Source organism: Polypterus senegalus, chromosome 16, assembly GCF_016835505.1.
Source record: "Polypterus senegalus isolate Bchr_013 chromosome 16, ASM1683550v1, whole genome shotgun sequence".
Classification (NCBI taxonomy): domain Eukaryota; kingdom Metazoa; phylum Chordata; class Cladistia; order Polypteriformes; family Polypteridae; genus Polypterus; species Polypterus senegalus.
In genome coordinates, this window is record NC_053169.1 from 1,870,010 (window position 1) to 1,888,552 (window position 18,543).

Sequence of the window (18,543 nt, forward strand, 5' to 3'; positions counted from 1 at the left end):
AATCTTGAGTATCCATTCCTGAGAAGGTTATCCAGGTCCCCATATCTGGCCATAAAACATAAATAGGTTTGGTCAGACATAACATTATACCTCCAGTTGAGAATTCGAGTCACATTAGAAATATACATATTATTGTTAAACATATTCATAATGTTTGAATATAGTGTTACACTTCTCCTTTATGATTTCTTTCGCAGCATGTTTGTATCTTCATATTCTTGACAGTTTACTTTTAAGTTGTACTTAAGGTCTTTATTTTGTTTTAATTTTATACTGTAAAACTCTGCAGTGACTCTGAAGGTCGTCCACTGGCCAGAAATGAAGAGTATATTGAAAATTGTTTTTTGTGGGATATTCATTTTAAACAGAGTTGTACAAAGAATAAATTATAACTAATTTATCACCAAAGCTCATGCTTGTGTGTGCCGGTGCCCTTATGTATTCTAAAGAGCTCTGGGAATTGTGCCAGGCTACCATCTGGGTGATGATTATAAGTTCCACTGGGTGGTGCAAAATGACCTGTAATTAACAATGACTGCTCACAGCTTTACCAAAATGTGGATTCACTCATTTATCTCTGAGCCAGTTTGTCACATTCTACTGGATTCGGTATACTTTTTGTTATAGCATTAAAAATCATTAATTGTGTCTGTAAAAGCCCAGCTCTCACTGCTTTGCCTGGTAGTTCCGTGCCCTCAGGCTTGCGTGTCTTCACGTGACAGATGATCGTACCTAAACAATGATTCAATGTCATTAGCTAGTGGCTCGATTTGCCCTCGGGTCAGCTTGGAAAAGCGTGAGCTATAAACAAAGATTAAATTGATGTTAAGGCAATATTTGAATTTTTTTAGACCACAATGCAGGTTTACAGGTTTGTTACCGTTGTAATATTAAATTCACGTCTATTCATTTCTAGGTTTTTAGCAATCCTGGTATCTGTGGTCCCGGGCAGGGGCACATTGGTGCCATAGTTAATACCACAGCTTCACAGATCCATTGTGTTAGGGTAGGATGTTTTGCTCTTTCAGTTTTTGACAGGAGGTGTCACCATTTAATATGAAACCCATTGTGTCGCTACCATCTATCCATTTTGTTAACCTGCTCATCCAGGGCATTTGGAGCCTATGGGTTTCAAGGCCTGGACAGTCCATTTAGATGGTGAACACACATGCACAGGTCAATTTCGCAATACCAGTGCACTTTACCTGGAGGTATCCTATGCATACACAGTGAGAACATAATCGACTCAACACAGGGAGTGTCAGGAGGATCAGCTACGCCATAATTCCTCCCAGTCTCACTACTCTATCTGTATGATCACTTATTCCTTTTTAGAATGAATGGTCTGTCATGTTTAGATAAAAATTTTGGTGTGTAAGAACTGCCAAGGAAATCCTCTGACCAAATGTCTAAACACAGATTATTTACTGTGAAGCTGGTAAGGCTCTTTATTTTAATTTAGGTTTTTTTTTTTTAATGGCACAGTTTCAGCACAATCTCAATGAAAATGACTTAGTGAAGTAATTTCTCCCAGATTTTACTTGGCTAAAGAAATTGGAGATTTTTTTTTCGGTCGAATTATTGTTTTAGTTTAGTTGAGAAACTAGTGATGGTTTTGGAAATTCAATGCTCCCTGAATGTAGTCACATTTCAGAACAAATGAATAAAACAAATGAATAAAAATGTTTCAGTGATTCTTGAAATTTCTCCAAATGTTTTTTTTTAACAGAGTAAACATGAAGAAACAGCATCAGCATGCAAAACTACAAAAAAATCACTTCCTGCTGCGAAAACGGAGAGTGCAGTTAAGACAAAAAAGATCACATTTGAAGCTTCTACTAAGAACGTCAGGTGAGCTAACCTGTGTTAACCCATTTGTTAAATAATGTACAGAATCACAATTGTGTTTTGATTAGTATGTTTGTACATGACAGTAATGTTTGCTTTTCTAGATCTGCCATTTATTAGAGTGGAAAATTAGAAAATAATTGTCTTTACAATGTTGTGCTTTTAAGGGACTTCAGACAGACCTCTTTTTGTGTGCTTGTGTCTCACACATTCTCGTTTTTCCATTGTAATAAAATGCAGCTCATCACACAAAGCCATCTCTTTTGGAAGAGATTTTTTTTTTTTATAATTTATGCTGTGTTACATTTTATGCTGCTACCTTATGTTACAATTGTATACATTTATTCTTCTCCATCCACAACCACTGAAAACCCTAGAATGACAAAGTGAAAGTTTATGAATTTTTTGGCAATTTATTAAAGTTAATTTACCATAATGTCCCATTGATACAAGTATTCAGACCCTTTGCTGTGACGCTTAATTAATTGGGAAAGGCATACACCTGACTATAGAAGGTCCCCACAGTTGAGCAAAAACCAAGCCATGCGGTTGAAGAAATTGATTGTAGAGCTTAGAGACTGGATGGAGTTGAGGCATAGATCTGGGGAAGAATACAAAAAATGTCTGCAGCATTTAAGGTTCCCAAGAGCACAATCATAATTGGTAAATGGAAGAGCTTTGGAACATCTAGAATTCTTAGGAATGGCCCCTCGGCTTAACTGACCAATTGCATGAGAAATACTAAGGAATGGTAAGAGAGGTGATCAAGAGCCCAATAGTCATTCTGGCTGAACTCTAGAAAGCCTTTGTGGAGGTGAAAGAAACTTCCACAAACACAAATATCATTGCAACAATTGACCAATTTTAGGCATTATGGCATAGTGTGCCAGGCATGAGCCTTTTCTCATTAAAGGAAGAATTGAAATCGGTTTCAAGTCTGGAAAAGGGTGCCTAAAGGACTGTCGGACTGTGAGAAACAAAATTATCTGGTCTGATGAAACCAAAAATTAAACTGTTTGCCTTCAATTATAAGTGTCACACCTGGAGGAGTCCAGGCACTGCTCATCATCCACACAATGCCATTCCAACCATGCATGGTGGTGGCAGCATCAGGGACAAGGGGACTAGCCAAGTCTGCTACCTAGTGTAAGGGGGCACAATCTTCTCATGACAGGCAGTCTTCCTCTGTTGGCTACTATCCAGGTAAGGAAACAAAGTCCATCCTGCACCAAGACACCAGTCCATTCATTTTTTTATATACTTTATATATCCATTGGTAATCTCTTTATATGCTGGTGGTTTTCTCTCACATCACCAGAGATGTTTATATTTGGTTAATTTGCGTACTAAATAAGTTCTGCATTTTGTTTGCCTGTGTTGGACAGACATTTACAGTTTGTTACTGCCAATCACCAAATGGTGCTTCGATAGGTTCAGACCTCTACAATCCTGAATTGTATTAAGCGGGTTTGATAGTATTATTTTAATATTAAAATCCTATAAATATGGTAAAATTGCTTGGTGAATTTTAATAATTGAAAGCATGTTTTGTTTATTTGCCTTGCAGCTTGGAGATGAAAAAGCAAAAGGGTGTTCTTGCACCTGTTGAGGTTTATACATTTCCTTGTACCCGTGTTGGACATTCTAGCTCTGTAAAGGTGAATTTGATGAACGCTTCATCTTCTGATCATATGGTAAGCAAATGTAACTTTTCTTTATCTCATTATATCTTAATACACAACACAAAATACATAAAGAAAGAAACATCAGATGGGAAAACAGGTCGTTTTTTTCCCTCCAATATTCTTGAAGATGTGTTTTATGTTTGTTTATTTGCCGTAGAAAAGCAATAACATAATCAGAAAGATGACTGGAAACTAATATTTAGGAAATGATTATAGATAAAATATACAGAATGTCACTGAATTTTACTTCTTGAAATTTAATTTTATACCAGCAGCTTTTCAGTGTTACACAATTTTTTTATGTGTAGCTGGTTTCATTGTGAATATGATCTTAAAGAGCAATGACATTAGACTGTAGAGGGAACCATGGCCTCTGGTCTACCCAAAAAAGAGTCGATATAGCAGGTTGTTTCATCTTAAGACAGAGGAACATTAAGAAGGTGAATGGCACTCTTTACCTTAAGATCATGTGTCAGTCATAATGGCCGAGCATGTTCTGTAAATTAAATTCTTATTTAATAGGGATATTGCATGTGTTTTGGTGTACAGTATGTTGTCTAAGAATACATGTTACGTATAATATCAAAGGACAGAAATGGTCCATGTTTTGGAAATCCTACAATATAGTTGTTTGTTTTCTGTGCATCTGTTCATATATGTATTATAGCAACAATGATTTTCAAATAATACATCGTACTGAAACTTAAATTAGCTTCTTTATCTTCCACTGTACTGCATACTACCAAAGGAAGTCAATTAATGCTGCTTAATTGTTTTTTATTTGCAGCTAAAATTTAAACTTCCAAAAGGACCATTTCGCATTAAGCTATCAGAGTACTTACTGTGGTAGGTAATATTTCATAATTAAAATATTAGTATGCTTTTAGGCTTTGCATACCCTATACAAAATGTTGCATTGATTTTTCATTTATTTATTTTTTTAATTACTGCTTGAATGAGATGATGGTGCTAGTCAACATGCATTTAATGGCACTGAAGTTGCATTGTTTTCTCTCATTTAAACCACAAGCCAAGGTCCACAGACACTATCTTGGCTAACTTTTAAACCTGTGCACCACCAAAATTATATCATGACAGGTGATTTTTGTGATTGTCCCTACTTATTAAAGGAAGTGTGTTACTGCAGTTTAAGTTTCTTCATATGATGTTATGCCACAATGTGTTCACATTACTTGTACTCTCTTTGTGTGCTTACCCAGTGCCACTTTCTCTGTCATTAGGTCGTAAAAGAAAAAGAGCTGAATGTCGGTCATATCTCGGTTTCACAATGTCATAAACTCCATTTCCAGTAACTACTGCTTCTGCCTGTTTGGCAGCTGGCAGTCACAGGGTGACATTGCTGCAGGCACAGATGATTGTCTGCTTCCATTCTGTCATTACAATGCTGAGGAAACATACGTTAAAACATTGTAATTAAAAAAAAAAAAAAAACAAGAATCCCAAGGTCTGACACAGTAGTGCCTTTCGTAAGATTTCACCATTAGACAGAAGCTTAAGACCTACATTACCATAGAGCTAAATTGGGAGTACTTTGTCTAATAGTGTATAGAGGAAATGAAGATCTAAAAGTATGAGAACAGCATTCTCAAAGTCTCCTGCATTTTCAAGGTTTGTGGAGGTCATTAGCAACAAACGAAAAGCAGGAATCAATCCAGGACAGAGTACCAGCCCATTACCTAATGAGATTAGGGGATAGGAAAGAATAAAAAGCCTAGCCAGCCCATAGCACTTTAACAAATGTGTTTTTGTACATTAATATTGCTGCCTTTCATATCATATACTGTACTTAAAAACAAGTGAATGCAAATACTAGAGAGACCGTTTATGCAATGTGGTACTCAATGTGGTAACATATACGAAGTACAGGATCATCCAATTACTTTCTGCATCTGCAGTTAAGTGGGAGGAAATCTACAGATCGATCAGTCGGCATTTGCCTTCCTCTTTGTATTTGCAGTGGATTCAGAAAGTATTGATACGCCTTCAGTTTCTGCACGCTTTATTGTGTTCTAGGTTTAATTGCAAATACAGGGTGGGCTGTAAGTTTCCATACATAGGAAAATTAAAATTTTTTTTATGAAAAACCATTTGTTATTTATATAATATGCTCTACATGACTGCCATTTTTTTGAAAGCACATTTCAATACGTGTCCGCCACTGCTGATGAACACATATATTAGCGCAGCTGGAGTTATGCTTATAATGGCGTTGGTGATATGTTCCCAAAGATGATGTATGTTTCATATCTTTTCCTGATGCACCATGGCCTTCAAATGCCCCCAAAGATAAAAATCAAGTGGGGTGAGATCTGGGAGGCCACTCCACAGGACCACGGCGACCAATCCAAGCATCCGGAAATTGCTGATCTAACCATTGACGCACGTGAATACCATAATGAGATGGAGCTCCATCTTGCTGGAAGTAAACTGGGAAGTTACCATCCTCGTTTAGCAGGGATGGAAAAATCTCTTCTTGCAACATATTAAGATACTTTTTGGCATTAAGATTTCCATCGACAAAAATTGATCCAATAATTCTGTCACCCCATATCCCGGCTCACACCATCAATTTACTGGCACCTTGCATCTTTTTTTTTTTTTTTTTTAGTGAGTTTAAAGCATAGGGAGAAAAATGAAAATTTTAAGCATCCTTAATTTATACAAAAACTAACCATAAACAACCAAGAAAACTAAACTTGCAGCAAATCGCCATGAATCTTCCTGGCTTTCTCGCGTAACATCACCTCGCTTACGCTATCCCCTGCAAGTTGCTTCTCATTCAACCACACTAGCAACGGTTTTTCCACCTCTTCCAGCACTTGCGGCCTCTGCTTGGTTAACACTGTAACTCCTTTTGCAACATCACCTGCTTTAATGGCCTCTTTCTGCTTTAGAATAGTCAAAATCATAGATTTTGACTTCTTGTACTCGGTGGCAAGATCAGTAACACGAACGCCACGCTCATACTTTTTCAATAATTTCTTTCTTTAATTAGATTTCAGTTTTCTTCAACCCTTTCTTCTCAACAGAACTACCACTCTTCACTTGCTTAGAGGCCATGGTTAATTGCAAAATTAATGCAAAAGCACACGAAATAGAGCACAAAGAGTTTACACTGAATTCACGCATGTCTGACCAAGAATAATGTACAGGGAGAGACTGAACACGTGCGGAAATCATTGGCGTGTACGAACCGGAATGGAAACTGGCTTGTTCGTCACCCGAGTGTGTGGTCGTGAACAGATGCAAAAATTTGGTGAACTTTTTGGTCGTAACCCAATTTGTATGTGTTCCGAGACGTTTGTGACCCGAGGTTCCACTGTACTTGGTATGTCAAAGCTGCAGTTTAACTACTGTTAGATCACCAAGAATGTTCCAGTTGTAGTTGTTGCACTTTATATGTTGTGCATGAGTGAATATTTGTGGGTGGTGTGCCAGTGGGGTTGCCCATGGAGTGATCTCAAAATCAGTGCCTGAGGGAGCAAAATAGAAACTAAAATAAGGCAACCCACCTGGCTTTGTGGAAAGGTTGGTCTTTTGAGAGCAGGTCTGTATGTGTGAAGCTCCATCCTTTCATCAAGTCTTGGTCCAAATGAGACACCAAAATCAGCAGGCGTCAATCATTTTTATAGCCCTCTGGCTGGAAGGGGTGGGCTTATTTTCTCTCAAGGGGAGTCTTCCTTCTTTCTTCAGAGGAGGAGAAAAAAAAGATGAGTCTGCTGGCGACAGTGCCCACTCTTGCTCCAATGGGATATTGCATACCTGGCAAGATGTCCCCCTGATGCACACGTCTGACAATGTGTACATATGAGAAACAAATCGGCGATTACAATAAAGCAGTGCCTGACAGGGGAATGGGGAGGTGGTTTTTGTGATCAGCAGCCCAAAAGCCATCAATTACACAAAAACGTGTTTAAGAAGCAAAATCTTCATTGTCCAGTGTTATAAAAGATTAAAATGGAGATTGGGGAGTACCATTATCAATCAATCAGTGATATATGTAATTAATAATTTAAACTTGTTGAAAGCCTTTGGTCATCACTAGAAATTCCTCTCATGTTTTTGATGGTTTTTTTTTTGCAGTGTACGGCGTTACCTTCATTTACCTGTGCAATTCCATCCAAGGTCCCCAGGGATGTATGAAGAAGTACTTCACATAGAAAGTGACACGTGTAGGAACATCCAAATCAAGCTTACCGGTGAATGTTGTGTTTGAGTGTGTAATATATTATTAAGGAGACGGTGTCTGGAAAGTTTGACCTAAATATTTTGTAAAAATGTGTATTTTTAATTGTAAAAAAAAAAAAAATAATAAAGAATTTTTTTTATAAGTCTAGTGTAATGCCTTTGGATCAATTACTTTTAAATATAGTACAGTAATCCCTCCTCGATCACGGGGGTTGCGTTCCAGAACCCCCCCGCGATAGACGAAAATCCGCGAAGTAGAAACCATATGTTTGAGTAGTTATTTTTATATATTTTAAGCCCTTATAAACTCTCCCACACTGTTGACATTATTAGAGCCCTCTAGACATGAAATAACACCCTTTAGTCAAAAGTTTAAACTGTCCTCCATGACAAGACAGAGATGACAGTTCTTTCTCACAATTAAAAGAATGCAAATAGATCATCTTCTCTTCAGGAGCAGAGAATTTCAGAGGGAGAGGGAGAGAGGGAGAGAGAGAGAGCGCGCAAAGAAAAGCAAACAATCAAAAAATCAATACTTGTGCTTTTAAGTTTGCCGCAGCATTTTTTAGAGGAGCGTTAGTATCTTCTAAGCAAACAGCCTCTGTGCAAACAGCCCCTCTGCTCACATCTCCTCCGTCAGGCGCAGAGAATGTCAGAGAAAGAGAGAGCGAGATTAAAGCAACAATCAAAAAATCAATACGTGTTCTTTTGTGCTTTTAAATATGCCGAGCACCGCAATAAAGCGGCATTTTTTTTAGAGGAGCGTCAGTATCTTTTAAGCAAACAGCCTCTGTGCAAACAGCCCCTCCATCAGGCGCAGAGAATGTCAGAGAGGGTGAAAGAGAGGCAGAGACAAGCAAACAATCAAGCTCCACGCGGGATGCATCGCGTGGAGCTTATCTTATAGCATTGAGGAGTTTTAGTTAATATGTAATACATGCTCTGATTGGGTATCTTCTAAGTCATCCGCCAATAGCATCCCTTGTATGAAATCAACAGGGCAAACAAACTGAGGAAGCGTGTAGCATAAATTAAAAGACCCACTGTCTGCAGAAATCCGCGAACCAGCAAAAAATCTGTGATATATATTTAGATGTGCTTACATTTAAAATCCGTGATAGAGTGAAACCGCGAAAGTCGAAGCGCGATATAGCGAGGGATTACTGTATTTAAAATAGTGTTTTTTTTTTACTTTTGTGTAATACCCTTAATGCATTCTCTCCAAATATGTTGTTTTCAGTAATATCTGAAGCTTTGTTTTACATTATCAAGTAGACTGTGCAGAGGCCAGAATGTGCTGCTCTAATAACTCCAGTTCCATGCTGTTATTTATTAAATAAAACAAAAAAACGCTGAATCCAACCCTAGATTAGTGTGAGGTTCACATTCAAATGTTGAAGTCTGTTCTAACTGGAAGTAACAAAAATAAGTTGGTTTTTCTTTATCTATTTTATGATGCTTGAACAATTTGTTTTTCTTTGTATTTTCCAAGTCTAAAACTGATCAGCTTTTACTTTATAGTCCAAAGAAGAATGTCTGAAGCAGTGGCCAGTACAGGTCAGTGGAGTTTCAATGAGGGGTTCAGTTATATTTCGGTTTTTGGGGAATGGCTGTACACAAAGGAAATTGGCTTTATGTTCGCAAAGTAAAGTAGAATTTAAGGAAATATCTGCTGATGTGGCCAAAATATACCCTCCTATTTCCAGCAGCATTGAGTTCTTCTCACCACCTTTAAATGGCAAACAACAAAAGCGTTCAGGAGCCAGTTGGAGTAACAGAATAATTCCAATCAGTTTTACAGGTAGCTCTGGGAACTGAATCAGAGTGGAGGAGCAATGTGAGCCGGTAGTGTGACGTCGGGCGCTCAAGGCCTCTAGAGGCTCATTGTCGTTTGTAGACGCGCTCCTCTCTGTTCAGCCGTCCTGTAAATAACAATCCTGATGTGTGTAGGTTGTGGTTACCTTGAGTAGAATAAAAGAGTCTTGCTAAGATTCTTTTCATTCCAGCTGATACAGAAGGGCAGGGTTTTTTTTTTTTTTTGTGTTCTTTACATACACAGAATTCCAAAGATAATTTTAAAGCTTTTAGCAATATTAAGAGGAAGAAATGTTGATAGCAACACATAAGATATTGTTTTAATTAATACCTGTTTGTAAATAATGAGAGATGTGTTCATAGTGATTAGTGTTGCCACCCCAGAGCCCTCTCAGATTCCAGCCTGGCCACTTTCTGTTTGGAGTTTGCATGCTCTCTCCACATTCCTCTGTCTCTGCCACCCAGAAGATGTTAGGATGGCTGGCAACTGGGTGTGGGTGGCAGTGTGAATGAGCCCCTGCGATGTCCTGGTGTCCCATCCAAAAGTTTGCACTTGCTGGGCATTCAGCGTTACTGGAATTGACCTGTGACCTGAAATGTGAATAAACCGACTCGGTAAGTATAAATACGTTGGCTGATTACTTAACTCTATTATATGTTCGAACCCTTGATTGTTGCCTACAGAGGTGAGGTCCTATGCTGCTCCTTTCCCACTCAGTTCTGCCGATGATCAGTGTCTGGTGATTTCACCTCAGTCCAGAAGACTCTTTATGTGCAGCTCCTGGCTGGTAGGACAAGCTGCCCACCTCCTTTCGAAATTCCAACTCCCTCAATGTGTTTAAGAAGTGTTTGAAGCCCCTCTTGTTTGGTTACTGATGTTGGCTGTTACACTTCCTGTGTTACAAGGACCTAACACACTTGTCTTCTGTTCTGAGCTTCTGTAACACTTGTTCCCAAACTGTCCCCCAGACTGATGTTTACTTGATTACTATTTTGTAAGTTGCTTTGGATTAAATTGTCTGCTAAGAATGTAAATATATCAAGTGTGTGTGTGTAATTGAATTACTATTGTATAGGCTTCATTTCTGTGTGTGTGTGTATATATATTTTAAATATACTCTTCACTGAGCAAATGATTAAGGCCACTCTGCTAATACTGGGCAGGGCCAACTTTGGCTCTCAAACGAGCCTCACTTCTTTGTGGTATGGATTTCTCCAGACGTTGGAAACATTCCTTTGAGGGTCTGCTCCATGTTGACATGATTGCCTCACACAATATTTGCAGTTACACATTCATGCTGCAAATCCCCCATCCCCCTTCTGCCACATCCCATAGATGTTCTACTGGATGCTGGTCTGGTCACTGGGAAGGCCACTGAAGAACACCAAACTCATTGTCATGTTCAGGAAACCAGTTTGCTTTCTGACATGATGCATTGGAATGCTGGAAGTAGCCACTAGATGTTTTGGCCATGAAAGGATGCACATTATCAGCAACAATACTCGACTAGATAGACCCCATCGCATTCAAGAGATGATCCATGGGTATTAACAGCCCAATGTGTGCCAAGAAAACATTCATTACACCACCACCGGCATGAAGTATTTTAACTCAAGGCAGACTGGGTGCCATTTTATTTGTGCTGTTTGCGCCAACTGTGTGCCTCATCAGAAATTGAGATTCCTCAGGCTGTTTTTCTAGTCTGTAGCTGTCTAGTTTTGATGAGCCTGTGCCCACTGCAGCCTCAGTTTTCTGTTAATGGCTGACAGGAGTGGAACCCATTATTGTCTCCTGCTGTTGTAGCCCATCCACATCGATATGTTGGACAGCCTGAGATGCCTTTTTGCCCACCACAGTTGTACGAAGGTGGTATATTGAGTGACTGTGACCATTCCCCTCTCACAAGGTGTTTCTTCCTGATGAACTGCTGCTCCCTGTATGCTTTTGGCACCATTCTGAGTAAACTTTATTATAGAGAGGATTGTGTGTGAAAATCCCAGGCGATCAGCAGTTACAGATATTATCAAACTCGGCCAGTCTGACACCAACAATCATGTCACAGTGAAAATCACGGAGATTACATTTTGTTTTCCCCATTCTGGTATTTGAAATACACACAAACTGAAGCTCCTGACCTGAATCTGCAGGATTTTGATGTGTTGTGCTGCTGCCATGTGATTGGCTAGTAAGATAATTGCATGATTAAGCAGGTGTTCCTAATTTGTTCAGTGAGTGTGCGTTTCACTTTGACATTAGAGAGTATTTTTCTGTTGATTAGTGTTGAAATAGAAAAATGAAATCCAATGTTGTTAAACAAGAAAACCGATAAAGAGGCTGAGTACGTTTTATAATCCATTTGTCATGTTTCATTCGTATATTGTGCCTTTACTGTCTGTTAAGTCTCATTATTTTGTGCCTTTTGTGTGTGTCTGTCTGACTCTAGGAATGACCGTCTAAGGTATGGTGGCCCTCGAATGTCCCGGTTGTGATTATCTGTCAGCAGACACATACAAGGTTGTAGTAAAAAATTAAAAAAAAAATATATTTTGTTCAATTGCAATTGTGTGTCAACAGTGAAACAATAGAATGTGGAGTTAAAACAATCTAAATGAAAACAGAATTAACAATAAAGTCATCATAATTCAATGCCCAAGGGTAAAAGGCTAAGGACACCCATTTATATTAAAAATCACACTCCGAAAAAATGACGCTCGAATAAAATCTTAAGCTACAAAAATATCTCCCCAAATAAAACAAATTCACCTTTTTTATATCCGCTAAGAAATGGCAACCAGCTTTTAACTGGCATGTTGCCTGTACCTGAAGGGTCTTTGGGTCCTGCAGCTGACACAGAATCGAGTCTGCGGCTGAACACTGGTGGCCCTGTCAAAGTCCTGACGTGAAGCCATCAGAGATACTGAAACAAGCAGTTAGTGCTCACAAACCTACCAACGTGTGCGAATGAAAGCAAAGAAGGGTGGGCTTAGTGTCCTCAACAGCCATGTCAAATGAAAGGAAGCGTTGAGCTGCGATTATTGCTGTTTAAGGTGTGCAAACCAAGTATTGAAATGAAGAGGGGAAAATACTTTTCCACTTGGTTGGTGTGGTGTTGGACAATTAGAATAAAGTGATGGTCCAAAATCTGTGGGTTCTCTCTGGTTCCCCTTTTTTTAAATGTTGTCAGTCATTTATGTAAAAATGGGATCTGCAGAAGGGGGCTAATACTTTTTCACAGCAGGGTGCTTGTACACCACCACACGCAACAATAAACACCATTAATAATTTAAACTAAATTCCCAGGTTAGATGTTAGGGTAACTCTTGTCACCAAACATTTAGGGTGGCCCTCAGTTGGTGGCAGAGGAGTTTAGTTCAAAGGCAGATGTGCTGGTGACCATTTTTGTGGTAGCAGGCTTTGTTTTCAGGGGTATGTAGGCGAGGTGGTCTGCAGGAGTTGATGACTCTGGGATAGGTTGGATATGGCGCCGAGTTTTTATTGGTAAGCACACAGGGTCAGGTAATGGGGCTGTGTTTGAGGTGTGAAAGTGGCCATCCCATTTAGGGAGGTGGGGTTTGTCAGTGAGGGTGAAGTTCTGGATGGTCATTTGAGGAGACTGATGGCCAACTGAAAGTGACATTATAGATGATGGCTAGCTGAGAGTGACATTATAGAGAGACGACTACTTGTTGATGAGGGACTGCATACATCGTGTCAAACTCTGGGCGTGGTCTTGCGCCAATGGCGACTGGATGAAGGCGTGGTTTTGCTCCGGTGAGTTTGGGGTATGGAGACGGGAATTAAACGTGTGGGGCTCGTGTCCAGATCGTTAAGATTGGTCTGAGGAGCCACCATTTACTGTCACCTTGAACCCCGGTGCATTGCTTTTATTATATAAAGAGTTCTACTACAATGCATACATGTAAGTGTGTTAGTTACCAGTAGTGAGTGGACATCTGGTTTGAAAAGCTCCAAACAGCATCAACTTAAAACGAAGAGACACAGTTGTCGCGTTTGTCCAGTTGTCAGGGTCCTTGATGTCATGGACAGGGTGGCCCATTAAATTACTTGTCCACCGCTAAAAGTCTGACTGATTCGCATGATTAATAAAGTTAACGTGTATTGTATCTCACGAGTGGGCTCCATGTTGGCAGGGCAAATCACCGATACGGGCACAGACTTCATGTCTCCTTCGAGCAACGGCAAGACCTCAAGGGCGGAGCCTCGGCGGTTAAATAGCAGGCAGCGGCGAATTGGGGGCTTTCAGCCTGAAGTGGGCGTCGAGGAGACGAAACGGAGCGCAGCGCTCGTGGGAGATCCGCACCTCCACGGAGATCTCAGCTGGTGACTGATTGGAACTGAACTTTGGCGAGTGGACATGGACAGCACCTTCGACAAGCTCGACGCGGCCGGCTTCCTGGAAATTTGGCAGCACTTTGACGCAGACGGTAAGTCCGGGGGTCTCGGGTCCCTCCCAAGGGGTTCAGTAAGGGAGCGGGAGTTTAAAGAGTGATAAAAAGAAAAGGACTGGGATGTACTGGGAAAAGTCGGAGGGGGGCGGATGAAAGAAGAACGTGCGTTTTTTTTTTTTTTTAATGAAAAAGTCCAAAAGGGGGTCAATCTAACGGCACAGGGTGTTGCTCATTGAATATAGCGCCTTGCATACTGAGCTCAAAAATAAAATGCACTGCAGTCAAAGTGGCATTAAACGGTTCAATCCAAAGTATTAACATATTTTCTATTTGCGGGTGTGGCTGTCTTTTAACTAAGTCATCGAAAAGGGCTTTAATCTAATAACGCAGCACTCTTATTTGTTATATACTGTACATTATATATAGCTCCTTTGAAATGGAGCATTCGAGTATGACACTTTACAAAAGAAATTAGCATTACAAGGTTCCTTGTATAGTGTTAGTGACAATCGATCGCCAAAAATGGCGTCAGCCCAGAATATTATTTATTCTATATAGCGCCTTTCATACTGAGCTCAATAATTAAATGAATTGCAAGCAAAATAAAATTACGTGTTCCTCTGAATAGTATTTGTGATTGCTTTCCCGTTCAAGGTGGTGTCTGCCTCTTTTAAGCAACTCGTCCTGAAAGACAACCTAATAGCACAGGATATAATTTAGTGTGCGTTATATAGCGCCTTTCAAATGGATTAGAATAATTAAGCACCTCGCAAACAAAATAGCATCACCAGTTTCTTTGTATGGTATTTCGAGCAGATTTCCAGTTTCGGGTGGTGCCTAAACAGCAGAAGGTGACTATCGGTCACAATCAGATTTGCTATATATAGCGCCTTTCAAGCGGAGCACTATAATAAAATGCTTTAACAACAGCACTACCAGGGTTATAGTGCGTGCCACGCTGATGTCCAGTCCCAGACTGGTGATTTCCCAGTACCCGATGCTACTGGCTTTTCACAACTCTCTGGTTAAAAATAAATGGCTGGGTTGTGTGGTTTTTACCTTTAAATTGCTGTATGTTTCAAACGGGACACTCTGAACAGATCCCGTCTAAAAGCGTACGAGATCTGTCAGATTCCGTATAGCGCCTTTTATACCGAAAGAATCCACTTCATTGTTTGTAGCGCTTTATTTATTGAAATACTCCGCTTCATTTACTATATAGCGCCTTTCATACTGCACTCTACATTAACACGTCTTATATGGAAGATCGTTTTAAAAGGCGCGTCGTTTTTGTGATGCGAGATCAGGCTTTTTTTTAATATTTATTTTTTTTTTTGTATTACTTAAGCTGAAGTGACACTGAAATGAAAAAACGGGTCACTTAAAAGGATGAATGTCAGACACACTGCGTCTGAGGTGAAAGTAACAAAGACGCCCTAAACCGATCCAGTCCAAGGATGTCAGTCCGTTTTGTTGTATATAGTGCCTTTCATATTCACCTCCTGAATAAGATGCTGCATTAAGTTTGAGGCTCCCCTAAGCCAATCCAGTCTAACAACACGGACTATCTGTCATTTAGGAACACTTTGTTTTGCTGTATATAGCGCCTTTCATATCACGCCTTATAATGAAACACTTCATCAAGTAAACCGCATTCTCGGGTCTGTAGTGTTGGTGATGGGGCGGACGCCATCGTCCAGTGTGTTGTCTTTGTGACGCCTGATGCTGATGGTTTAAACATGGACGGCTGGACGGTGTGTGTTGTGTCTCTCGATTAACTTTGCTGTATCTTTTAAAGCAGACCACCTTAAACAGATCCAGTGTCCCATGTGGGTGTCCACTGGCACAGGATGACTGTCGGTCAGAAACAACATTTGGTGTTATATAGCACCTTTTGTATACTACATTCGAAATTTCATAAAGATGACAAAGCTTTAAAAGTCGCATGGCTTTTATGAAAGAAAATGCTCCGAATGTGACTCATGTGCTCTGTCTTATTCATGAAGCTGCCGGCGCTCTGTGACCCGGAAATGAGTCCCTTAAATTACAATGGATGGTAGACACTACGTCTGAGGAGAAAGCAGCACTGAGCCTGGATTAAGGACTTGGTGTCTCATGCAAGCCCCTCAACAAGAGATCCAGTCCAAGAATCAGTCCATTTTGTTACAAATATAGCGCCTTTCAGCTCCGGTGTCCTCCCACTCTACAAATACATGTGGGTTACGTGAACTGGTGATGCTAAATTGGCCTGTGTTTGTATGCCCTCCGATGGCCTGGCGCCATGTCTCCAGGATGTCTTCCTGCCTTGCGTCCTATGCTAGCTGGGATAGGCTCCAGCAACCCTACGCCAGTCCTGGTCTGGATAAAGCAAGTTAGAAACTGGAAAAAAAATATATATAGTGCCTTTCATACTCAAAACTCTTCTTTCTGCTTGATCCAAATCCGTCAGGCCTCAACAGTGGGCCATTCCGCAGATGCAGCTAGATTTACCACAGCAGAAGCCCCCACAGCTGGCTAGAGCTACAAACATGTTATCTGTCCTCGCCCTGCTAGATATCTCCTCTGCCTTTGACATGGTCTACCACCCTGCCATCCTCTCTGCCCCTGGCATCAGTGGCACTGCTCTTGGGTGGTTTGAGTCCAACCTCTTGGGCAGATCCCACTGTGTGCCCTGGAGTGGGGAGATGCCAAGGGTGCACCAGACAAGCACAGGGTGGTGGTGGGGTACCCCAAGGTCGGGTGCTGAGTCCTCTCTCCTCTTCTCTCTTTACACCTTCTCACTTGGACCCCATCATGCAGTCCATTTGTTCCCCATATCAGTGCTCTGCTGGTGACCCACAGCTGTACTTGTCTTTCCCACCAGAGAATCTCTGCATGTCTCACTGGTGTTTCTTCATCCAGCTTGGAATTATCCTCTCCAGGTCACCTGGGCAGAGATGGACCTCCTTGTGCTCCCAGCTCTTCCATCTATTCAGCACCCCATCTCTGTTCACCTTGGCTCACTATTGCTAAAGTCTGCCAAGTCCGCACACAATCTTAGGGTGGTGATGGGTGGCCAGTTGTCCTTCACCGACCATGATGCAGCAGTCCCTGAGTCTTGCAGATCAGACCACATCTGACCGAGGCTGCAGCACAGGCTTTGGCCTTGTCACATATGGACCACTGCAACTCTCTACTGGCATGTGTCACATGTGTCCCCAAGCCACAGCAGATGATTCAGAGCGCAGCTGAGGTGGGCACACGTCACTCCTCTTTTTCAGATCATTACATTGGCTACCTGTAGCAGGACACATTAAGTTCAAATCCTTGATGCCTGCCCATGAGTGGTCCATGGGTCTGCACCTGCATATAAGGAGACCACCTGTGAGGTCCTGTGCTCCTTCTCCTCTACTCGGGTCTGCCATCGAACGGGGTCTGCTGATGTCTCCTCTGCGTCGCGGTGTCAAATCTCAATGAAGACTCTTTGCTTGTGTAGCTCCTAGCTGATTCAATGAGCTGCCCACCTCCATCCAAAGAAGTGTTTGAAGACCGTCTTGTTTGGCAAATTTCTCTCTTTGGTTTTGAGAAGTTCTGGTAATTCAAGAAATGTTGAAGTGGCTGGTGTTTCTGTTCAGAGCTCTTCACTTGTGATGGTTTTCTTTTTTTTTTGGTCGCCTTATCCGGTCACTCACTTTGTTCCCAAAGTGTCCCCCAGACTGATGTCTGCTCGATCATGTTGACCTTTTTTGTAAGTCCCTTTGGATAAAATCATCAGCTAAACAAGTCAATGTGGAAATCTTTACAATGACTGCCGTTACAAGGGGTTTCACATTCCTGTCCGCCCACGTCGGTTTTCCTTCCCAAGCCCCGTGGTGCTCCCGGCTCCGCATCAATTATTAAGAAGACCCTGGTAATGAAGGACGGCTGAGTTTGTGTCTTGGGTGACAGTGACGGTAGCTGTTAGGTGGTTACCCTAAGCCCCCTTAGGCTGATGAGAACAAAACAAGGAATGACGACTGAACGGTGGAAGTCCAGGAGCCATTCGAGTGAGCGCCGAGACACGCGGAGATTTCTGTTTTTAAATTTATTGTTCTAACACTAATTGATATTTTTTCTCTATTTTATGTGATTCTCAGATAATGGATACATCGAAGGCAACGAGCTCGACGCTTTTTTCCAGCACCTGGCCAAGAAAGTGAATGGCGGGGTAAGTGAAGTGACTTTCATCTCACTCTTCGCTAAAGACCTGGGCTCGTTTAATCAAAAGTCGCACGTTAGGACTGCAGTGAGGGTGACAGAAAAAAAACCAAAAGACGACACAAAGAAATGAAGCGACAGCTGGGCTGCTCTTTAATCTCCTAGCAACAAAAGGACAAAGTGCGCCGCCGAATGTCGCGCGTCCCCCTTACCTGGCGGCCCGCTTAATGGAGGAGCTGCTATGTTTGTTTTGTGTGTGCGAGCGCCTTTGAGTCGCCATTAAAAATGTAAAAGATTAGAGAGGAGGGGGAGGCAATGAGGCAGAGCGAAGGAAAATAATTTAATGTTAAAAATAAATGACAACAATAACACAAGAAACCACCGCGGCGAGTTTGGAGCC

General features: G+C 41.1%; 2 protein-coding genes across 3 annotated transcripts in view; both read left to right on the forward strand.

The window, feature by feature from the left end:
• The window catches only part of cep192 (centrosomal protein 192), an 85,972-nt gene extending 78,107 nt beyond the window's left edge, over positions 1-7,865 (forward strand). For both annotated transcript variants that reach the window (XM_039738500.1, XM_039738501.1), the window contains exons 37-40: positions 1,730-1,851; positions 3,416-3,542; positions 4,321-4,379; positions 7,638-7,865. In XM_039738500.1, the coding sequence (XP_039594434.1) occupies positions 1,730-1,851; positions 3,416-3,542; positions 4,321-4,379; positions 7,638-7,770 (441 nt within the window). In that variant the 3' untranslated portion in view covers positions 7,771-7,865. The remainder of the gene's footprint in view (positions 1-1,729; positions 1,852-3,415; positions 3,543-4,320; positions 4,380-7,637) is intronic.
• Positions 7,866-13,805: 5,940 nt separating this feature from the next.
• Positions 13,806-18,543, forward strand: part of scgn (secretagogin, EF-hand calcium binding protein) — a 32,890-nt gene continuing 28,152 nt past the window's right edge. Inside the window, exons 1-2 of the mRNA XM_039738584.1 lie at positions 13,806-14,003; positions 18,083-18,153. Coding sequence (XP_039594518.1) covers positions 13,934-14,003; positions 18,083-18,153 — 141 coding nt within the window. The 5' untranslated portion in view covers positions 13,806-13,933. The remainder of the gene's footprint in view (positions 14,004-18,082; positions 18,154-18,543) is intronic.